Here is a 24,815-nt window from a genome sequence, read left to right as displayed (position 1 = left end):
AAAAGAGCTCTATAAATAAAGCGTAGCCGAGCACTGATGGAAATTGTAGGGTAGCCATAGAAATAACTCTTTTTTAAAACTCTGGTACATAAAAGAATGCTTGAACTTTCTCTTCTATAAAACTTTACCAACCTGTTGTCCGTCTTGTCCTGTTGGACCTTCATCACCAGCTGGTCCAGGCAAACCCTGCAGGTTACCATGACAGGTCAGTAAGTGAGCCCAACAAAACCTTACACAGGTAAGGCAAGGCAAGTTTATTGATATAGCACATTTCGTACATAAAGGCAATTCAAAGCGCTTTACACAAGGTATATAAGGCAGTAGATAAGAAATACAGCATAAGATAAATAAAGAGACAATAACGTGTAAAGAAGAGAGAATAAATACAGAGTTACAAAGCATAAAAAGAGAATACTTTACATTTTATTGCTCAAACAGAGCGTTATAAAGAAGACATTCACATTACAGGATCAACATATGAGCTTACCTTGTCTCCTCTTTCCCCTGCTGCTCCTAATAATCCATCAGCGCCTTGTTCACCCTGGGGGGAAAACAACACGCATGCTGTAAAACAGCCGAGTAAGGAGATTCACAAGATCCGTGTCAAGCTGACTGATTACACCCACTTTATTATGACTCTACTATGCTTTCATATATTAGTATTCTGGGCCCTGGAGTAGTTGATCTTGATATAATGCATAAGCATGTGAGGTCATATGATATTTTTTACGTGATATCCATGGTAAATGGGACCACAGTGGAGCAATCCATGGCTCTAATGTTGTCATGTTACTACTGGCACAACATATCACTCTGTGAAGTAGTGTTCATTTTCATCTTTTCTTGAATCCGCTTACGCAAACCAGACTTCAAGTTAATTCGAATTTACAAGTTTCAGTCTGATATATTTCTTTTGGGTTTCACGCTTAAAGCAAAATATTTAATTTCCTGGAAAAATACAGCATACTGCAAATTACAAGTATCTTCTAGTTACTGGTGTTTATTGGTTAACTGGTTAAAACGAGCAAATATTAAACTAATAATTGTCCTGATGGGTAGTGTTCTGTCAATTCTGATGCACTGTTGTATAAAAAATTGGCAACTGATAATTTTGTTGGTTCTTATTTGTGATACACAAATCATGTGTAATATCAGACACCTGTTTCTATAGGGTATGATAGAAGGATTTGCATCTTCTTTAATTTATTCGTTTTTTATTATTTTATTAGTCTTTTATTATCTACTATCTTATTATCTTTTATTACCTATTATCTTATCTTTTTTGAGGTATGTAAAACTCAAGTAACATTTGGTAGAACAGCAGTCGATGGTAAGTACCCACTCACTGTGATTCCCGGGGGCCCGTCTGGCCCCTGTGGCCCTGGGGGCCCTTTGCCTCCCCTGGGTCCTGGTTTTCCGATCGCCCCATCAGCACCTGGGAGACCGGCAAGACCCTGGAAATAAACAGAAAAAAAAGACACAGGCAAAGAGATGAAGGCTGTCAGAATGGATTTCAGTGGTCGAATTCCAGTCGCATGTCAAAAAATCATCATGAATTTGAGTTACAACCTGGATTGTTGTTAGCACACACATGCACACACACAAAGACTACAACTCTTCCTAATTCAAGAAGTGATGTTTGGAAGACATTTAGATTCCTTTCAGTAAAATGAAAGGCACACCCATCTACTCTTATCTTCTCTTGCAAATTTAAAGCAAATCACCAGCTCACATCTTTCAAGAAACTGAACGGCAAATCTACATTTTGAGAACTGACTCTGAATAGAATCTCTCTCTGTTTAGAATACATTTTCGATTCACTGTGCCCGATGTTATGTAAATTGTTTCATTAATAATTGAATTTCAGTCGAATTTGACTCATTTCAGTCAATTCATGGTCAAATTGAATTTCAAGGGGCAATTTACAGCCCTAATAAAAATGCATGCATACAAACAGACACACAGATACACAGGCAGACACACACACACACACACACACACACACACATTGGTAAGTGGGTGTAAATGAATTCACCCTGAGCACTGTAACTTACTGGTAGGCCCTGTATCCCATTGGGTCCGACATCTCCAAGTCGACCCTGTGAGAAAGAAGAAGAGTTGCATCACTTATTCTCACAAATTGTTGGTGGCACAAAATTGAAACAAATACTGTATGATGTGGTGCATTTTGAAGAATAGTTGGTAAGTTTAGTTAAGTCCTTGGTTTTCAAATTGCTAATATTCCCTCAGACTGGATCTATGACATTTTACAGATATTGAATGAAGAACATGAAGTAATGTTGTTTTTTTTTCTGAAAAGTGGACACACTGTAACATTTGAGACTAAACCCTTCACACATTACATCTGACACACTGTATCAGTCAGTAGAGGAGGACATGAAATGGGCGTTGTAATGCAGGCACAGAAATGGACCGGGCTGGGCTGTTAACTGTTATCGTGGTAAATTTGTATTAATGCTGTTCACTATTGTTCATACTGTGTATTACGTAAGGCTGCATTCTCTCCTTTTCAGCAATAAACAGCTCGGAATATTTAAAGCTGTGGAAGTTGTTTAACTTGTTGCTGTTGGCTTTTCTCATTACTAGACTGACCAGAATGATAATTCACCTGTGAATGTTGTTAACTTGTGAAAGTGTGGTTTGCTGCCCACCATTGTGTGTGATATTGTATATGATGCACATTATGTTTACTGTTTTGGCCTTGCAAGCTGAATTTCCTTCGGGACAATGAAGCTATTGTATAATATTATATTGTAATGAATGGACTGCAAACCGCTGGCATACCACTCTATGTCCAACTAATTTAGAATAGGTCACATATGTGGGAAATAAAGTACTCAGTTCACTTCTCACTGTCCACAGGTACAAACTGCCCCAGTAAAGGTTATTCTCACCTGCGGTCCCTTGGGTCCCTTCTCTCCCTGAGAGCCTGGCAGACCCTGACAAAAACAAAGTCAAGACAAGTCAAAACATGCTAATCGTACCCACTACTCACTCCCTTATGCAAGCTGTGACTAAAACTGTTCATGGAAACAGGCCATAAAAAGGCCAAATCTTTCGGCTTTTTGGAAAAGCACCGAAATTGATATAATTGGTCCACTTTGTCTCCTTGAACATTTTCAGAATTGGAGCCTTTGCAAAAATGGCACTGATTGGCTGTGGTGGACTTTAACCAGCAAATGGTTTTTCCTTCATATCTGGTGAACTGAACATGATAAACTGAAGAAAATGGTCATTATCATGTAATGGTGTATTCAATGATATAATACAAAAAAATACAAAGAAATGACAGTTTTAAGAGAACCACAAACATCAGTATTATATATTAATATTAATATATGACAAACAGAAAACCAAAAAATACAGTTCCCTTTGACAGTGCATGGACATTTATTATTAAACTGGCAACAAATTATTCAAAATGAATCTCTAGCTTTCTTAGAAAAATGTTGAATACTTGAGATGTGTCTAATTTGTTGCTGTCATTCCTCTCAGTCTTCAAAGCCTTGGCAGAAAGCTGCACTTCAGTGAATCATTTAACATCATTACAGCCTAATTTCAAGGGCTGATGACTGTCAAGTGATGACTGACTTGCTAACATTATTAACAGAGTGCATCTGTCTGTAAATGTCTGCATTTTCCACTAGTTCAGAATAGTTTTAGATTTCAAGAGAAGCATCTACAAGCTGAACAAAACTTCCTTTATGTTGGTGTAAACCACCAAGCCCCATGCTCCTTTTTTGTTACCTAGCAACAAATGCAGCGGCTGGTTTTGTATATGAAAGGGTGCATCACTTACATTATCAAAATGTCTACGATGCCCTTGTTCAAAAATCTATTTGGGGAAAACATGCCGCCAACTTAAAACTCATATTGGGGAAGACAAATCAGCGATTTGCAGCCAAGATGTCACCTCACCAGTTGCTAAACATTTCCTTGAATTCGGTCACAAAGTTAATCTATTACAATACACTGCTATTATGACACGCTCATGTAAAAGTGGAGATCTAGCTAATAAACGACTGAAAACACCCAGGTACAGCTAGAGATGTTTATAATAAACTACTGCAATGAGAAGAAGTAGAAGAGACGAAACGGAATGTCTCCTGTAAATCTAAATGGAGAATTTGATTTGACTAATTTTCCTTTACAATACTACTTCACAATACAGTACATTTCCCTACAATGTCAATAGCTTGACTGTATATACTTGTTTTATGATGATTTGCGCCTGATGTTGCAACTATATTCTGTCACCTAAAAAAACAGTTGTATTAATATTCTGTTACAAGTGAAAACTTGACCATGCCTCAGACCTATTGCTGTTCTGGATAAGTTCATTGCTTCGGGATGCATATTATGTCTTTAACTATTTTCTTTATGTTTTCGTTAGAGGTGTTGTTAAAGTGAATTTAACAACCAGATGGCATCAGATAGGCCTAGATCTTTGAATGATATTGCTTATACTATATTTATACTGATAACACAGTGCATATGGATGTAGATGTCTGAATAATTTACACATTTTGTATAACTCCTAATTGTGTCTGTTTCTTAGTACAGTCTGCATAGAACATCAGTGTATTCAGTGTAAGGAATAATGGCATATTCAGGAAATCAGCTATTAGCTACATCTTTTAACAATGTTAATGTCCAGTGCATAATGATGTAGATATCTGAATAATTGTACATTGTATATCTTTTTTACCTGCTCTCTATATGATCAATATAGAATGCCAATGTATAGAACAGTGTATCAGGAAACCAGAACAAAGTGTATTAATTCACATGACTGTAAGAGAATATACATTGTATATTTTAATATTGGCTTCATCTACTGTGATATAACTTATGTTTCTGTGCATGTAGCCTAATGTTGCCTCACCATCAAGTTGCCTAATGCTTCAATTACCACCTGCTTTAAACAGGCTGAGCCACACAAGACAACTTCATGACACACGGAGGAAGGCCTCGGGCTGAAATGTCTTTACTCTTTCCTCCCCTGCGCCGCCTTCAATACAAGACGTTACAAGTAATTTAGTCTACAGAGTGTTTTTGTGTGTGAACCACTGCTACAAGTCTCAACTGTTATCAGGTAACAAGAGCAGTCCCTGGTTGTGTGTATGATAGGGTACATGCTTGCAATTTGGTGGTTTCCCAACGGCAGTGTGAAAAGGTCTGGGACCAGCAGTGCTGAATGCCCTATTTCTAAACAAGACTTTTTTGGCAGCTTTTCCATGTTAAAGGGCTTATTTTGACAGTGTCCAGCAGAGGGCATTGTTTATTTCAGTTTAACCTTTTCAGTGCCACCTAATCTCTCAATGATCTGAACAGGTATGCAAACACTATACACACAATTGTTTTTTTAGCATTTCCCAACACTGAAAATGTGTGTGAAAGACGTTGGTTTCGTAATTGTATTGCAATAAATAAAGAGATCATATAATACATTTGATAGATTATTGTGTTTGAGAAGAAGATATATCATGCTTCAGCCACTCCACAAAGGTTGATCGGTGCTCTCAGTGTAGGACAATTCATTAAAATAAGGCCTCTGGGTCTCTGGGCCACTGGAGCATACAGAGACCTGTCTGAATAGATTACTGTGTATAGATATGACACAAATCAAAATAGCGTGTTTCCATGACTCACAACTGCAGAAAAAAATAGACCAGAAGCAGAAAAAGAATGGACGGGCACAAACCTGGATCAAAAATGTGTCCGGTGGATATTGGCCTTAACAGTAAATCATTGTCAGACAAGCTAATAACAGATGCTATTAAATGCTACAGTAGCAAGACCATTTCCTATTCCTGTCTTGTACACATAGAATTTTAGATTTAATTTACTAACATTCACTTTACTAACATTCGCTATTTCGCCCATAGTATACATTTCAGAAATATTGGACACACATACTGGACAAAAAAAGTAAATACAATACAATCAGTAGCCTACAAATAATGGCATCTACAAATAATGGCATATAACCATACAGTATCTAAAATTTAAAAAAAACAAAACACTAAAGACAACAGAGTAGAGGTTATCCTGGCCTCTTCATGAGGCAAATACTTTTCAAGTAGATGTCAGAAAATGTGTTACAGACTTGCAAGATGAGCGACTAACAGCAAAACTGAGTGCAGGTGACATGGCTGCAATTAAGTACCACTCACACTGCTTAACAGGTTATTATCACAAAGCTACCAAATTTCAAAAGAAAGACAACCAGGATAACGATATCAAAGTATGTGAAAACAGCCTGGGCAGAACTTGACAGAGCTCCGCTGAGATGAACACACTGGCTTTGAAGCTTCCTGATTTAAACAAGTTGAACTCCTCTTGTTTGGATCAACTTGGAGTGGAGCAGACATGTAGAGTCAACAACAGACATCCCAAAAACAAAATAATGAGTTTCCTGACAGGGCAGCACAAAAGGGTGGAAGAGATGTGAATCTTGATGATGAGGCCAGCACTCTAGCCAAGTTTGTGGACAAAATATGAATCAAATGGAGACAAAGCTCACAGGCTTGTTTCAACCATACTCTCATGATGTCTGTACTCAAGTCACTGCATTGATGTCCCTGATATAAAATCTGAATCTGAGGATGTGTCTAAAGCTCAGCAAGCTCTCAACTTCTTTCATTCAACAGCTGTATTCAGAGACATGAACACAAAAACGTAAAGCACAAACCCAGAGCAACATACTCCTTTATCACTGTATGTGGGGTTTAGTGTGCCTGCCAACAAATGAAGAAGAGACCTTCTCAATACCGTATGACTGTACCATATGACAGATTGATGGATATCACCGCAGCAATGGGCAACCATGTGAGTGAGCTGTATCATAGAGAGCAAGTAGTGTGTCCAACGACATTACACGGAGGACTGTCTACAACCACAGCAATGGACGTTACACACCACAATACCAGTCCCATTACTTTAACTGCCTCTTTGCATGGAACAGGGACTTTCCTATTCCAGCATCTAACCAGCCAAAATAGGAGGACTGATTTAGTTTGACATGTTTCAAGATGAAAGTTTAACTTTCCATTTTCATTCATAACCATACCAGCAATCGAGCTGAAACTTGAAAAACAGAGGAAAAGCCATCGGTCCAGACAAAGGAAAGGGATCTGCTGCCATCATGGCAACGGGAGGGGAAGAGAGGTACATATCTTCATACTACAACATAATCTTCTCAGATAGACAGACAGACAGACAGACAGACAGATAGATAGATAGATAGATAGATAGATAGATAGATAGATAGATAGATAGATAGATAGATAGATAGATAGATAGATAGATAGATAGATAGATAGAAAGATAGATATGGACACTTACTGGAGGTCCAGGCTTCCCAAAAGGCCCAGGTAAACCTCTTAGCCCTGGCTCACCCTAGTGAAGAAGATCAAAAACAAAACCATTGTTATGTTGTCTTTTTTTTCTGTTGTTGTTAGTATTATAAGAGTAAGGTTGAAAATGTCTCGATTCACTGGCATTGGCAACAGCCACTGTGTTCATGCCTGAATAATAATTTCTCTATACCGATTCATAGTAAATCCTGACATTTTCTTCACAAACAGGCTTTTCATTCTTTGGATCACTGCAAATGAATTCTATAAGCTTCCTCCATAATGTATTTTAAAGTTCCCATGTAAAAACTGCATGCTTTAAGTTGATGGTACTTAGGCCATTAGCTCATTCACACCCGGTATTAAAATGCGACCTGCATCTTATCTGCATAATGAACAAACCCAATCATGCCCTTGCATTTACAACTGATATTCAATCTGCATTCTGTCTGTATTCTGATCAGGTCTCATTTTTGTTACACACACTATGCAAAGCAGGCAAGTGGGTGGGGAGGGGGCAAGTCTCTCTATTGTCAACGAAAACTAAAAGTCAGGGCAGGTGTAGAGTCATCAGAGGTAAAGTTACTGTACAGCCTGTACTTCTTTTGCCTTGGAAGGGGTCGTCTTCCCTGCTCTGAGATACAGTATCTTCATATATTGGTCTGTTTCTACACCCCATCCCACACCGCTATCAGACTTTACATTTTTGGCTCAAGGGACAAGAACAGTCCATTTTTGGTAGGTTAACCTAGCTGGCCCCTGTACAGAGCAGTGATGACATTTCAACCCACGGTGATGATGTTTCCACCCCAGATACTTCCTCACTAATGCAAACACATTGTATCAGGGATTGCATTTCCACCTGGCTGCCTCTGGCTGAGATCCGATCATAATGCGAGCAAGGCCAATTAATTCCAATCGCAATGCATGCTGAATTAACAGCTTGCATTAAGATGTATTTGTCCATATCCAGATAAGATATTCAGATAAAGATCGCACTTTAACACCAGGTGTAAATGGGGTCTGACAGATGACAAGGCCTTACCCGCTCTCCTGTGTGACCTGTAGCTCCTCGCATACCCAAATTTCCCGGGAAACCCTGAGGGCAGAAGGAACAACAAATGAAACACAGGAAATGACGTCACAGGTAGCTGCTGTTTCTAATAATATAACTCCTTTAACACGTCACAAATCAAAGCAACACAACTTGATTTTCTGTTTTTTTTTTGCAAATAGAGGTCACACCTCAATCATTTTGTCCAATGACCCACAACTAGTGGCCTACAAGTAGAATGGATCATATTGGTACCCATTATTGGATGATACTCAAACAGTAGCTAAACCCCAAACCCAAATCAGTGGTGAAGCCTGACACCCAATGGTGTAAAGTAGGGTACTGAACTGGCCATCTGCTATTGGCTGATCTTTGGCGCTACTTTTCACCATTAGATGTCAGCCTTCACCACAGATTTGTGTTTGGGGTTCAGTTACTCTTTATAGTTTTAACTTGCAATCGGTGTCTGTTGTGAAAAAGTGTTATAGCTGCATTCGTCGTGTCTGCTCTGCTCTGTACGCCCTGCTGAAGCATCACTTACATACATGCCTACTGGGCCCTGGGGTCCCTCCATGCCTGCCTTCCCCGTGAAACCCTGGAGAACACACACACACACACACACACACACACACACACACACACACACACAAAAACATAAATACATACATATACACTGAGAGAGTGCGCACATATAACACACATCTATGTGTGTGTGCAAGTGAAGGGGGTAATTTGTGTTTTATTTTATTCATTTATTATATAATTTTAATGTAAACTTGTTTTATCTTGACATTTTGTCTGATGAACTTGGTGTGACATTGGTTTTATGTTTTATTTTCACTTTGCTTTTATCACCTTTTGTTTTGATTTGTTTGTGTCAAGCACTTTGTAACATTTGTTTCGAAAAGTGGTAGGTAAATAAAGTATTATTATAATTATTATTTTTATGCCTTTTGACTCACCCTCTCTCCTGGGGGCCCTGGTGTTCCCGGAGGTCCTGCCTTCCCAGGAGACCCCTATCAAAATAAACAGTCAATAAAATTCCAGATCATCAATCAATACCACAGTTTATAGCTCATCTGTTCATGTCAGCCGAATCCCCATGAACTTTATGGTACCAATAACAACAAAATGAGAACATGGATGCTGCTAATAGACCAAGTGCATGACGAGTTTAAGAATCATGCATGCCATCTGCGTCGTCGGAAATAAATTTGTGTTGTGTTGTCCTCTTCCCACTTATTCATCTCCAAGGAACTTCCCGCCTCGCTGCCTAGACACTGACAAAATTTCCAGGCTTACGCTTTCCAGGTTCTCTGTATTCCAAGCGATATACAGCCATTGAATAACAATGAAGCTTACCGGAGGACCTGGTGAGCCATCTGGACCTCTCTCTCCAGCAATCCCTTGAAAACCCTAGAAAAGTAGCAGAACATGTAATAAAATATAGTTTGTAGTAGTGAGAGTAGTGTAGAGTAGTGTGAACTAGAAATAAGACAGTGTCACAGAGAGTTAAGAGATCGGGGTAAGGAGAAAGGGGTGGAGAGAGAAAAAGCGGGGCGAAAGAGAAAAAACTACTGGATTATGCATGTGCAAAGCCAACAAAAAATCAAAAAATGCAAATCTGAAACAAACTGTAAACTGTAATTTATTTCTCGCAATTAAGCAAAAACGTGTGCACTAAACTGTTAACTATTCAAGTATTCATTTAGATTAGTTGATTCAATTTTTGACTAACAGTTGCTTAATCTACCATTTAATTGTTTCCTTACCATTTAATTGGATGGAATTTTATGAGGCTACGCAGTAAATGCTTTTCTGTATAATGTCGGGATAATTTAGAGTTTAACTAAAGCCTCTTTAACAGGCTGCATTTGTCTTTGTTAGCTTTGCCCTTTAATGATGCAGTGACTCAATAAAGAACACAATACTGCAAGGGCTACTAAGCAGGCCCAGGTCAGGGTGATTTGGCCTTTAGATTCAGTCTTTGGAAAATACTGCCACATTATCTTAACAGTATTTTTTTATGTGGTAAATCCATTTGCCCTTTATGTTTCTTCTGCAGGCTTTGGAAGACAGGAGGTTGTAACACAAGTCACTGGACTGGTAACAAAGTGGTGAAGGTGACTGGGACAGATTCCCAGATTCACAACTTCCAGAAAACACTGAGTACATTGAATATGTTATATATAGTATCATTACCTCCACCAAAGAGGTTATGTTTTCGGTGCCATTTGTTTGTTTGTCTGTTTGTCTGTTAGCAGGATTACGGAAAAACTACTGGCCCGATTTTCATGAAACTTCGTGGAAGGGTGTAGCATGGGCCAATGAAGAACCCATTAAATTTTGGAGCGGATCCGGATCCGACTCACGAACAAGCAATAATAGCACGAACCTTGGCAGAGGTCTGCGCTCTCCGAGTGCCCTTCTAGTTGTTATTATTATTACTAGTATAAAATTAACAAACCTGTATATTTCATTTTACATACAAATTTGTTTATATATTTGTTTATTTGTGTAACAGTACATGATCAAAATAAATGAATCAAATCAAATACATACTGTCTGTTTGTGTGTGTGTCTGTATACATACACGCATGTACACTCATGCATGCAGCATGCAGAAAATGATACTCACCCTGACTAACTGCATACACTCCTAAATCTTTTAATAGTGCTGTTTATGAGTTAGTCAACACACCTGATATCTTTAACTGGCTGGTAGCAGGTTCTGTTCTGTCCTGTTAATTTTTTTTTTTTGGCTCAGGCAGAATTTGTTGTGTTTGCATGGTCATGAACCTATAAAAACCCATCATATAATCTTGGGCTGTCTTGTAAAAATGTAATAAGGTGTTTTTATTCAGTTTAAAGAGCCAAGTTGAGGGGATGATATCATCTATTACATGCTGAGGTCATTCTGAGACTGAGTCTCATACTCGTACCATTGGTCCTTTACTGCCAGCGTTGCCAACTGCACCAGTGGGACCCTGAAAGAGAGGGAAGACTATCAGCGCAGTTTATCCCAACAGCAGGGGGGTCACAGCAGCTGTCATTCACAGAGCAAATAGTAAATATAATCACTTGAAAGGATGTCACTGCTGTCAGGTGAAAATCTTGGTACTCTATTTTAGATGATTTTCTCTCTATTTTGGATTACATGATTTTCTTCATATTGAAAAAAATGTTCTTGGGATTATGAAACCTTGTCAAAACTCTTTGTATCATTCATTTCAAAAAATGCCTGGTCACTTACCTAAAAATAATATTGTTTTTCTTAATTACTGAAAAGTTGACTTTTGGGGATATAAGGTTTTCACCTAACAGCAGAAATATGCAACAAATGAAACATGAATGAAACATGAATGAAACAAAAATATTCCATCATGTCTCTCATGTCTAGAGGCTTCTATTGGACAGTTTTATTATCATCTGCAGGGTATCTGAAGGTTTCAGAAAGCCATTTTTGTTTTTTAGGACCCTTTTTAAGCTACCTGGAATAGAATTTACAGTGAGACCAATCTCAAAACCAAAAATAAAGACACAAAGATGGCAAAACCTGCCTAGTTCCAGCTGAACATAGCTAATGAAAGTTCTGAAACTGTAAATAGGCTGCAGGAAACTAATTGTTAAGGGTCATGACTTCTAAAAGTGTTTAATAAAGCAGATGTGATGAAAAAACAAACCCGTTTTACATATTGTACTGTACTACTTACTAATCATCTGTATAGTACAGTGTGAACAAGCAAAGAAACCTGTTATTGCATGCTGAAAAAATAAGAACTCTAATAACTGTATTTAAGACATTGTAATACTTTCTAAGTCTTTAAATTTAGCTAATTTAAGACTTGAACGAGTGCCCGGGGCTCTCAGCATGGCCCTATACTATTAACCATTTATGTTAATAAACCATGTCAAAGTGTGTCAAATGCTAATCTTAATTTATATGCTGATGACACAATCATTTACAAAACAGTGTTACTTGGCTTTCCAAGATAATAAAAATGAAAGCAAAAAAACAAACAAACAAAAAAACAAACGTGAACAAATGAACAGAGAAAAGAGAATAAAAAAAACATTTACCAATGTGGTGAATGTTGGGTGGGGTAGGGACACAGACCCTGGTGTGGGCTTGGAGTTGTCCCCAGTTAGGATAGGGACCCTGGTGCATTTATGTTTATTACCAACATTTAAAGTTCTCACTCATCACCTCTCCTCTTGTAGACTTATTCATTTTGTATATTTTTATCTATGGGTCTGGTTCCTGCTGTAGCTATTTATACCTCTAAAAAAATTGGTGACAACTACTGTCCACGGACTCTGGATTTGTGTCTCTTGCAGCACTTTTGCAGCACTTCTTTTGCAACATTTTACTTCATTCTCTATTTCATTATTTTTTTATTGTATTTTGATTTCATACATTGTATTGCCTTGCTCTTTCTTTTGTGAGATGTTGACTGTATTCTGACTTTGGAAGACTAGGCTCATTACAGCGCTCAGGCAGGCAGGTTGCTGCAGGTGCATAGAGCAGCACAGCTGCACTGCACACTACAGTCGATCAGGAATTCAGAGGTCTAGCAAAGTATTTTCTTTAGTGCTGAAGAACACTGAAGACATCTGCTTGCGCTGTCCAGACCTGGTTTTAAATCTCACTTGCACTTTGCACATTTTTTGTTCTGCACTACTTTGCTAGACCTCCTGATCGATTGCACTTCCCCTGTATTCTGACTTTCTACATTGTTGTACGCTGTTATTCTGAAATTTTTATGTCTGTCTCGAAGCCGATTTCTTGCCAAGTCTCCCTTGAAAGAGATTCTTAATCGTAATGGGACTAACCTGGTTAAAAAAAGGTTTAAACTGAGCTAGTAGTTAGCCCCCATGAAATGCTAGCATTTGCTTTCCTCGTTAAATTTCACGTCCATCCAACAAACTCTGATAAATAACCAACTTTGAACACATTCAAAGGCAGCTGATGATGGCATTTATTCTACACACTATTGAGTTTACTGTCCAATAGAACAACCTCTATGTATAAAACACAATGCAAGAATGTCCATCTTATCAAGTAATTTAATCTTGGACTCTTTGTCTTTAAATCTTATTCATTTTCACTTTCACGTTCCAACACTCTAAAAATCAAGTGACAGCATTAAACAAGTGACATTGCAATTTTGGAAGCAATTTTAAATTGATTCACCATATTTGAGATTTCTTCAGTTATTTAAACAAAAATAAGATTTCAAGACTGAATACAAGAATGCATGACTCAGTAAGATGGACATTTTTAGCAATGTATCATTCTTACTTTAGACTTAAGACTGGTAGACAGTGTGGTCAAACATCACTGTCCAGTAATAAAGTGCTCTCTTTCAATATTGGATGAAATAAGCTGATAAATAAAGGTGAAACAGAAAAATACAGCATGCATTCTGCACCACATACTGTACCACTGAATATGCACTGCAGCTGAACACGAGACCACTGCATGAAGACTGCCATCTGCTGTCTAAACCAACAATAATGTACACCAGTCTCTACACTGAATGCAACCCTGCAAAAACTACAATTCAATTTTGACATTTTTAGGGCATTTCCACAGCAGCAGTCTTCCAAAATGTCATGTTATGCACACCAGGGTGCACTCCAGAAATCTAGCATCTAACAGCCTTTTAATCTTGTATTCAGAGTTACATTTTTCATTATAAAAGTAAAAAAATGTGATGCTGTACAGTGCAGTGTCTCTCCTATACTCATTACCAGTTTTAGCTCTACAACCTGCACTAGAAACAAAACTGGGACCAAAACTGAGATGGGTGTGGAACCCTAAACGAAATTACTATCAGACAAAATCGCTTCGGAATAATACTGTATATAGGGGAAGCACAGGTACAGTATGTGTCAGGAAAGAGAAGACACACTGACATACAGGCATTTACAGGCATGTGGTCATGGTATTGAAATATGATATAGAATGGGAACCTGTGTACCAGGCTTTCCTTCTGCTCCCTCTGTTCCTGGTGAACCTGGCAAACCCTGTTAAGAAACAGCACAGAAACACACACACACACACACACACACACACACACACACACACACACAATTCATCCCATACTTTCTTTACATTTGTCATTTTCAAAATTGTCGTACAATCGATGATTTTCTACTCTAACTGCTTTGCAGAAAAGAAGAAGGTGTATTTTCACCGCTTAATGTTCAGCTTCCTATTCTCCATCTCCTTTGTCAGAGCCAGAGCAGTTTGAATGGGATTGATTACAGAGGGTCTTTCACACTGCTTTTTTTCCAGCTCCATTAGATCAATTAATGCAACCTAGTATAATACAAATGACCACCCAGCACAATAGCCTGATTCTGCTAAAGCACCATGGCAGTATTATGGCTCGTCAAACAGATGCAAGGCTTACTACTGTCTCAAATGCAGTGCAACTAGGCAAAATGAGTCAATAGATGACACTATGCATACAACAAAAAACGGACAGGACTATGGACAGTTTAGTTTCTTTTGAGTGAATTTTTCAAGACATATAGGTTTACCGATGGGCCAGGCTGGCCAGCATGCCCCCTCTGTCCAGTGCGGCCCTGCAGAAAAGAGAGAGGAAGCAGGCGAAGGAGGAAAATAAAAAAAACACATCAATACCAAATAACTAACACTGAAATACAAAGAAACTCGCACAACAGGGGGTTTAGCCAAGCAAACTGACAGACAAAGCAAATGCTCCATCTGTGCTGATAATTAGCCACGTGCTTTTTGAAAAATGGAATTTGTTGCTATGCTAGCTCTAATACAGTAGTTGAAAACTTTTCGTGCTTTTTTCTATTTTGTTTCCTCTTGTATATTTAAAAGAAAACTTTTCAGACAGTACACATGTATTTGCAACAATTGTATAAAAGCTACATAGGTGGAAAGTAACAAAGTTCATTTACTCAAATACTGTACTTAAGTACAATTTTGAGGTACTTTACTTTATTTCCATTTTGTGAGACTTCATACTTTCACTCCATTACATTTCAGAGGGCAATATTGTACTTTTTACTCCACTACATTTATCTGACTGATCTGCAGTTACTGGTTACTTTGCAGAATAAGGTTTTACTTGCAAAACATACAATAAGCTCATAAAGAATGCTGCATTGTTAGAGTTTAAACTACACAACAGTATATGGAGCAGTTAGACCTAGAACATTAAAATACTTCTTCCAGATTAATGCATCAATAATTTAACTCTGCTTTTCAGAATGAGTAGTTTTCCTTTTGATACTTTTACTGCTAATATTTATATAGACCTACTTTTACTTAAGTAAACTTTTGAATTCAGAACTTTTACTTTTAATGAAGTATTTTTCCATTATGATATTGCTACTTTTACTTTTTCCACCACTGATCATGGGTACCTCCGTGATTTCAGTCAGATGTCAGTATATTAAACAATAAATTACATATTTATTGCTTTAGAAAATATATGTGATTCTGATTACGAGTCTCTGCATTCATATAAAAAAGTAAACCACACAGTTCATGAGTATTATACCTTGTTCCCTCTGGGTCCTGGTTTGCCATTACGTCCATCTGGTCCCCTGTTCCCCTTCAAGGAAGTTCACATGTTAGTGAGTTGATATCAAATGAATGTCAATACGTCTCCCACATATTTGTAAACAGATTTTTGGACACACCTGTCATCCCTGGAGTCATTAGTGAAACTGGATACAGTGAAGAGATATGAAGGCTTGTCTAACTGTTTAATCATCAAAATAACTCATTTACATATTACCTTATTTTGAGAGATGGAGGCAACAGAGAAAACATAATTTCTGCTGTTGTGATGGATATGTGGTGAGTATCTAATTGTTTTAGCAAGTGATTACAAATTTGTGGAAGAATGAGGTTGACTCCAGCTGTGACGAGTGACTCCAACTAATACTTGAATTTCACAGATTGCAGAAGGACTTTATTACTTTTAGATTGTTTTGAATTATGTTACTGAACATTGATATGGAAAGATCCAATGTATAATTGCATCAGAACGCATTGCTTGCTGTTTATGAGCATGCTAAACATTTATGAGCATGCTGAATTCAATGGCTCACCATCTTAGAGGACAATTCTAGCATTACTGGAGTTTGGGCTAATTTCCTGCATTCCCTTACTGTTTTACATCACTGTGGATCGTTTTCCAATGCTTATGTTATTTTTTCCTCATCTTGGTTGTTTTTCAAAATAAACATTATTAAATAAACGCTGTCTAAATATTACGAGGCACTCCCAGTAAAGAAGAGGGCGCCAATTTTAAGACATAATTGTGTCTTAAAATAGCTAAGGTCAGTAAAAATAAACTGAAAATAAACTTGATTTTACACAACTATGGCTTAAAATTGCCGTCCTCTTCTTTACTGGGAGTAACTCGTAATATTTAGTGATTATTTCAAAATATTTGAAAAATAGGAAATGTCTCATAACATGATAAAAGCATGGGAAACAATCTATAGCGATGTAAAACAGTAAAGGAATGCAGGAAATTAGCAAAAACTCCAATCACAATGGAATTGTCCTTTAATGTCATTCAGTCATTTCAGTCTGAGTTGTTCATGTAACTTCACCAAATTGAATTGGTTAAATTTACATACAGTACATGAGGGTATTGAGACCTGTAATGTCACATCAATATTACATTATATAATATAATAATAAAATTATAATATAATAATAATTATAATAATAATAATTATAATTGACATTTGAATCAACAAATGAAGTCATCTGACATTTCTTGGTGTTCAGTCACACAAATCATCACTGACCTTTAACCCCTGGCTGCCCTGTTTTCCCTGAGGGCCAGTTTCTCCATTTTCCCCCTGAATGAAGAAATATAAAGTCACTCAAGCTCACGTCCCTTTTCTCCTCCTAAGTCATGTCCCTTCTTCTGGTTACAAGAACATGTAACGCCACACAGCAATAAATGTCCATCTAGTGTGTTTTCATCTTGCAATGGGTTGAAAATCTGCCAATGGGGTTTATTTTGCTTGTTGGCAATGTAAATCTATACTTGAATTTAATCAAGTGGCATATTATCTTGAAACAAGTGGGGTGATCCACCTTGAAGATATCGTCACTTGTTTCAAAACAATTCTTAACAAAGAGAGACATTTTTTTTTTTTTTAAGATTCAATACAAGATCATGTCAGTTGTTAAGATGGACTTTTTCACAGTTTATTGCTCAAACAAAGCATTGCTGTCAGATCAAAGCCATAAATAAATTAAAATAAATAAATAACACAAAACAAAATAGGTTTAACAGGCCCTTTTGTAATGGAAATTGTTGAGCCAATAAATTAAACAAGTAAAACCAGGAGAGATGTGATGTGGAGATGTGATGTAAAATAAAAAAATAAAAAAACACATTCCAGTTCTGTGGTAGCAGCATGTAGCATTCAATCTACAGCTGACATGAGAACACACTAACTCATGTAGTTTGTGATTATGGCGACAGAGAATGATATGAGGCAGTTTAGTTGACTGTACCTCGATGCCTTTGGTGCCAGGCTGGCCCTTGGCCCCCTGGAAACCTGGGAAGCCGAAGGGGCCCCTCTCCCCCTGAGGACCCCGGATACCTGTTGCCCCCTGAACACCCTGAGAGAGAGAGAGAGAGAGAGAGAGAGAGAGAGAGAGAGAGAGAGAGAGAGAGAGAGAGAGAGAGAGATGAGGAAAGTAGTAACCATAAAAACCATGAAAGCAGAGATTTTCTTTATCTGACCAACAAAAGGCAAGCAGACATTTCTGAGTCACTTTTCCTGGGTGCACACATAAAATGTACAGCAGTTGCATCGCACTCTGTATTATTCTCTTTGTTCGGCAGTATTAAAGTGCTTCTGCTTTTGTTCGCATTCATTTATGTGCTAGAAGTGTAATTTTCAGACCTGTTCCTCCATACAATAGCAGTGAATGGAGAGAGAAAAAAAGAACAGTTCTCCAATCTTCTCTACCGGAGCAACAGATAACAGAGAATCACCGATTGTGGGGTTATATCATGAACAGGAAGCTACACAACCCAAGGTACAGCCAAAGTTCAGCATCACTTTAAACAGAAAGTTGCAGGTTCCTACTCTGTCTCCTTTAGGTCCGTGGTCGCCCTTGTCCCCATCTGGTCCTCTGTTACCCTGTGGGAAGGACGAAGCTCAGCGGTCAGAGAGGAGTCAAAGCTGCAGTGAGATTTAGCAACAAATGCTGGCTGTGCAGAAGTTTCTACCATCTATCAGCATCACCCACCGTTATGCCCGGAAAACCCACTGGACCTTGTTTCCCTGGCGCACCCTGAAACAGAGGCCAAAAAGGACACTGTGTCTATTAAAAATGGCAATGATATGGTTTAAGTAATCGTTCAAGCCACTTAAGGACAGTTTCATCTAAACCAGTGGTTCTCAACGTGGGGTCCGGGGACCACCAGGGGTCCCTGAGTGGGTTCCAGGGGGTCCCCAGCAAATTGATGAATTGTTAAACTTTACCATTATTTCATTTACAAGAAGTTAACACAATTAGAGAATGTAGAAGAATGACTGTTTTGATCATAGTTTCTCTGTTATCTCTCTACCTACAATACAGACAGTCATGGGATTCTGGACAAAATCATATCTAATGATAAAAAATATTCTCAGATTTGGGTCCAGGAGACAAAATCTCATCAAATGGGGGTCTGTGGCTCTAATGTGGACTAAATTAGGGGTCCTTGATATGAAAAAGGTTGAGAATCACTGATCTAAACCCAAGTGACAGCTATACAACTATTGACAAAAACATTATTCGACTTCAAGGTGATCTCGGACAGTATACTTTCCTCCTTAACTCTTTGCTGTATTTCAAATATATACGTGTCACTTAATTTTGAAAGCTTATTTTTCTTTAAACAAGTGGAATAGTCTGCCAATGGTGGGAGATACTGTAATTTCATTTTTTTCTAATAAGTCTTAATTTGATTCAAGAATTTTCTCAAAATGAGGCAGATCTCTCTACCCTTTCAAGATAATGTTAATTCAAGAAAGTTTTTCATTGGAAACAAGGGAAATGATCTCCCCCCTTATAGCATTGCTTTCACATCGAGAAATTATTTAAAGGTTAAATAGAAGATTAAATGGCTAGTTAAGATGGAAGGTTGAAGCCCAGAGTAAAAGCTACAGCAAAGAACAATATATCATATGACAGAGGTGTCTTTGATCGATCTGTTAGGGTTGAGTTACGCTACAACTAAACCCAGCAGAGACAGAGGAGTAAATAAGGATGGAACAGTAACCGATATTACTATATATCACGATAAAAAAACAATAACAGTTATGACACCTCCCCTAATTTCTATAACTGCCGACTTGTTGGGAGGCTGAATAACAAATGCAAAAAGTCAATATTTAACATACTGTATGTTCTACAGTCTAACATTAAAACGTGTTAAATAAAAATAGAGAAATGTCTTGTGATTGATATGATAAATTCATTTTTAAGTGAATTGAAGCATATTACAGTACTGTTTTTAAGGTTTTCGTCTTATTAATAATTATTGGGATAATATTGTATTACCAAGATAGATAAAATAGAGACACACAGCAGCTGGAGTGGTTCACAGAATCAAAGTCATACTCCACTGAGACGCCACAACCAATAGATGGCACTGTGAGTCTGCAACATGCTTGTCTACAAACTAAGATGGATTTTAAAGTCTGTCAGTGTGAATTGAGATACAGCTGTTGTAACACAAGTCACTGGACCGGTCACAAAGCCCTGAAGTTGACTGGGACAGAATCCAAAATTCACAACTCCTCCTAACTCTCATACAGACATCCAATATGTTCTTATGTTATGTGTGCCTGAGTGTGTATGTGTATGTGTGTGTTTGTCATGTAATAATGTAATAAAGACAATGTTACAGTAGAACTCACCATCGGCCCCTCAAAGCCTGGCTCCCCCCGGACACCCATGGGCCCCAGAGGCCCCTGATACGAGACAAAGGGAGAGCAGAAACAAGACAGTGTTAAAAAAACATAGACAAGATAACTTCTATTCTTAGATTGTCAAACTCACACTATAAGCTGCCTTTAGATGTTGACACACGGTTACAGCTACTGTAGACTCTTATCGTGCACATTAACTTTGTCCTTAGAACTAATGACAGGTACAATTTGGCCCCATCAGGTACAAAAAGTTCCACTATTTTCAAGTCAAGCACTTTATGTAAACTCATTTCTCTTTCTACCCTGCACTGCCCAACAAAGAGACATGAGAACATTTTGTAGCATCTGTACCAGGTCAGAATGGCCTGATCTCATATTGCCAATTGACATGTTTTGATACGACCTCCTTAATTAACATCAGAAAGAAATGGGAAACTCTGACCTTTTTAGGGATGGATGTTGGGATGAAGGCTATAAGACTCAATTAGCAGCTCGTCATTGTGTTTCAGACTAGGATTAATTCAGTTAAAAAAAAATTTCACTGCCTCCATCTAAGCAAATTTAAACTAGCCAAGATCTACGCACAGATCGAAGACAAATGTGACTGATGTGCTCCGTCTCCAGCAAACCTCACATTTATGTTTTGTTTGTGTCCTAAACTGCCAAACCTTTAAAAACTCTATCTGAGGTCTTCTTCACTCATCCTGAAACCTTCCTTCACTTGGCTCTTTGGAGTCCTAGGAGACTTCACACTCCTAAATTCCAAACAACCAGATAATGTTGCTCTGCTGGACGTCTCCACCATCGGTAAATATCTGGAAGCCCTTCATTACACTTGTCATCTGTCTGTTTCAATTAAAAACTATATTAAAAAGAACTAATAAAAGGGTCAGAGTAAAACGTTAAGGGGGAAAAGAAGCAGTTTTTATTTTAGCTCATGTCATTATGCATGGAATTTAGTATTTTTAAATCATCCCAGTATGTGTCACAGTAGGAAGGGTATGCTTGCATGAACAATACTATATGTGGTTCCTTTAAAACTCAACCGTTTAATCCCCCATACTCTTTTACAGGTCTGGTTTCATGAAAACAAATTAACTTGATAAAAACAGACTTACAGGAACTCCTTTCGGCCCGGGAGCACCACTCATTCCTGGACGTCCCTGTTAAGATATCACCACAGCACAGATGGCCTTTAACCCCCTGCCATTTACAGGTTACAAAGCAAATGGGGTTACAGTAGAAGCAGAACCCCAAAGACTCAAAAGCTAAGTCACCATTATCACCATCAACCACCATCCGACCGTTACTACCAACAGTGCAAAATAAGGACACTTAGCTTGGTCCAAGCAAGGTATTGTTCATATCAGCTAGATAAACATAATGGATGCATATTGACATTATTGTTCATATCTAGCTATCCACACACATCCATATCCATTACCCATTATCAGTTATCCATACCCATATCCATATGCACATGCCCAGAGGACTTACTTGGGGTCCACTGATTCCTGGAACCCCCATCTGTCCCTCTAAACCTGGAGGCCCCTAGTTGAACGAAAAGGAAGGTAATCACTTTGTAGCCAAATATAATCTATAAATATTTCCAATCTGATGAAAAACTGCAGCATGCATATAACTAAAGCAACTTAATACCTGCGGGCCTTTGGGGCCAATAACACCAGCAGGACCCATATCCCCCTGGAAGAGAAAAGTAAAACATGTATATGCAACAAAAGTTAGTGAGCTGACTGTTGTCATCTGATGCATACACAGCACATAGCCCTTACCTTCCTCTAGAAAATATATTCATAAACATATTAGTGTATGATGTCATCTGGCGACTTCTAGTGACTTTTTGATCAGCCAAAATCTACTTTTCTTGGACAAGAGTTGTAAACGCTGATTACACCCATGGAAATTGCAGCCAATCTGCCAACATAACTGGTTGCTTAATGACTCACCCTTAGCTTACTTGCAGTCCAATTTGATCTATTTATTACATATTAGGCATTTATTTAAGGGGGTTGGGCTGGGTGCAAGAGGGACTGGAACAGCACTATAAAGAAATTCATGGGTGTGTCGCCTCCTAAAGCACTGCACCCATCCATAACGGTTAGCAGAACACACAGACCTTAGTTTTCCTTCACTAATGGAAAAACAAAGAACTTGCATCAGTCTTTCCTTTACTTATTTCTCTGTGTGGTTATACAGGATACAGAACTTCATGTATGTCTGTAATACATTATTGTTGTTTATTTATCTTAATTGCCGCTGCTGAATCTCTTGTGCTGCTGCTATGAGAACATAGGCTACTCAGAGGCAAAGAGCTCATTACTTCACAGGAGTTTGTTTGAAAAATATATTACTATCAACCCACATTAATTTGTAGACCCTATTAAAACAATTCCTCTTCTTCTTCTTCTTCAGCTGAAATAAAGTTACAAAGTAGCTCACCAGAAACAGCCTGCTAGAGGAAGAGATGATATACAAATGAGAGAGGGAACTATGCTCTCTCATTGTCTGCCTAGGTTACTGTCACTGATCTAAGGGACTAATTTATTCATTATAATCTATTTCATTGGTTTTCCTGATCTGTTTATTTGTTTGTTTGTTTGTTTATTTATTTATTTATGTAATTATTTATTTATTTAGGGTGTAAATACAAGAATAAACACCAAAATACATTTTTGTAGTCAGCTCTTTAACTTTAGGATCTTAGTCATGGTACATGCACAAAATCTAGTCACTGGTAAACCTGAGAACCCCTTCGAAACACATGCATATTGTTGGTACAAAAAATCATAGGGGAAACACTGCCAATTGGTCTGCGTGCGCACATCAGTTTTGCAGAGAAAGCCATCTGTTATTTTTGAGATTAAGTGAATTAAGATGAATATTTTTTGCAATGTAATCTCACCTGTGAGCCATTAGCTCCTTGAGCGCCAACTGGTCCTGTGACACCTGGTGCACCCTGTGTCACACACACACACACACACACACACACAAACGCAAACATACTCACACATAAATTCACAATATGTGCTGATAGATTAAAAATATTTTGCCGTCCCCATGTGTCCTTCTACTTACCATTAGCCCTGTCAGACCTGGAGGGCCGTCCAGCCCGCTGTCCCCCTGGTACAAAAACCAAGTGCAGGTGAATGATATGCTGTCCTGTACTCAGACATTAACATCTTATACAGAACTTCCCTTTATCATACATGTTCGATTTTAGACATTTAGCTGATACTCTCATTCAGATTCTCTTACAATGAGTGAAACAGTATAATTATCTTAAAGGAATAATTCGCCCTAAAATATAAATTAAATCATTAATTTCTCACCCCCATATCACTCGAAACTCCACTGAAGTTTGTACAAAAATGAAATATAGCCTCTGTAGTTCCATCTCAGACTTCTTCCAAACTATTGAAGTTACAGTAACAGACCCATCTTTTTACAGACCCAAAAAGTCTTATTTCTCCAAACCACTCATGTAGCATTCTGTAGCCAAATAATTGCACTGTGTCCAAAACTCTAATATTTACCTCATTATCTCCTATATTTTCAATTCTTTGTTCTAGGATGTGGTGTCATGTATGCACCCCATCACCCTTCACGCCCTTAACAACCAAATTTTAATTTTGGGCTGAACTATTCCTTTAAATTTCTAGAGCACCAACATTGCAGTCACAACAGTACAGAGTAGTAGTAAAGTGGTAAAGAGTGCCCAAGCCTCAGTAACCATGGGGAAGATTTAACAAATATTCTGTGTCCTTAGAAAGATCATTTATGATAGAGAAATGTTAAGTAAAGAAAAAGGCAAATAAAAGCTGTTTTTCTTTTGAACAAGACAAGAACAACTACAGGTGCAGCTATAGTCAGAAGGTGGGTCACTCACATCAGGCCCAGGGGCCCCCGCTGGCCCGTAGACCCCACGAACACCCTGAGGCCCCTGCACAGAAGATCCAAAATGTCACTGAAGTCAACCTTATAAAACATGTATACACATTGGTGGGGCTTATTACACTGGATATGTTGGTCAGTGGTTAGAGTGCCTGCCCTAATACTTTGAGGAATGGTGTCTAATTCCAGGCCAAGTGAAATCAAAGTAAAGCTGAGTAAAGACAAAAAATGGGACCCAGTGCCTCTACTCTCAGTGTTCAAAGAGGGATTGGATTAGGGATTAAAATGGATTCAGTAATGCATGTCTTTCTTTCACTAAAGCTGATTGTTAATATATTTGTTTTGTTCGTTTTATGTTACAGCTCTTGCATGGGTAAAAAAAATGTGTTAGACAAATAAAGATGTTTCTTATCCTTCTTTTTATTTGGGTTAAGATACTGTGATGGTCTGGCATTATATTATTAGTTGAAGCAAATTGCATGAACAAATACAACCAGCTGGACATAATGCCAGCTGGATCTATT

At 38.1% G+C, this 24,815-nt stretch overlaps 1 protein-coding gene across 1 annotated transcript in view; it reads right to left on the bottom strand.

The window, feature by feature from the left end:
* The window catches only part of LOC139660863 (collagen alpha-1(II) chain), an 83,951-nt gene that overhangs the window by 21,621 nt on the left and 37,515 nt on the right, over positions 1–24,815 (bottom strand). Inside the window, exons 17-41 of the mRNA XM_071539120.1 lie at positions 24,287–24,340; positions 23,476–23,520; positions 23,303–23,356; positions 22,039–22,083; positions 21,877–21,930; positions 21,498–21,542; positions 20,368–20,421; positions 18,710–18,754; positions 18,547–18,600; positions 17,966–18,073; positions 17,245–17,298; positions 15,978–16,031; positions 14,983–15,027; positions 14,410–14,463; positions 11,376–11,420; positions 9,796–9,849; positions 9,396–9,449; positions 8,975–9,028; positions 8,425–8,478; positions 7,369–7,422; positions 2,916–2,960; positions 2,055–2,099; positions 1,347–1,454; positions 488–541; positions 133–186 (exon numbers count right to left, since the gene is read on the bottom strand). Of these exons, the coding sequence (XP_071395221.1) occupies positions 133–186; positions 488–541; positions 1,347–1,454; positions 2,055–2,099; positions 2,916–2,960; positions 7,369–7,422; positions 8,425–8,478; positions 8,975–9,028; positions 9,396–9,449; positions 9,796–9,849; positions 11,376–11,420; positions 14,410–14,463; positions 14,983–15,027; positions 15,978–16,031; positions 17,245–17,298; positions 17,966–18,073; positions 18,547–18,600; positions 18,710–18,754; positions 20,368–20,421; positions 21,498–21,542; positions 21,877–21,930; positions 22,039–22,083; positions 23,303–23,356; positions 23,476–23,520; positions 24,287–24,340 (1,386 nt within the window). The remainder of the gene's footprint in view (positions 1–132; positions 187–487; positions 542–1,346; positions 1,455–2,054; positions 2,100–2,915; positions 2,961–7,368; positions 7,423–8,424; positions 8,479–8,974; positions 9,029–9,395; positions 9,450–9,795; positions 9,850–11,375; positions 11,421–14,409; positions 14,464–14,982; positions 15,028–15,977; positions 16,032–17,244; positions 17,299–17,965; positions 18,074–18,546; positions 18,601–18,709; positions 18,755–20,367; positions 20,422–21,497; positions 21,543–21,876; positions 21,931–22,038; positions 22,084–23,302; positions 23,357–23,475; positions 23,521–24,286; positions 24,341–24,815) is intronic.

Source organism: Centroberyx affinis, unplaced genomic scaffold (assembly GCF_046629955.1).
Source record: "Centroberyx affinis isolate AG114_WGS23_722 - 3 ecotype Tasmania unplaced genomic scaffold, CSIRO-AGI_Caff_v1 ptg003406l_1, whole genome shotgun sequence".
Lineage (NCBI taxonomy): Eukaryota > Metazoa > Chordata > Actinopteri > Beryciformes > Berycidae > Centroberyx > Centroberyx affinis.
This window is presented reverse-complemented; position numbering and strand designations above follow the sequence as displayed.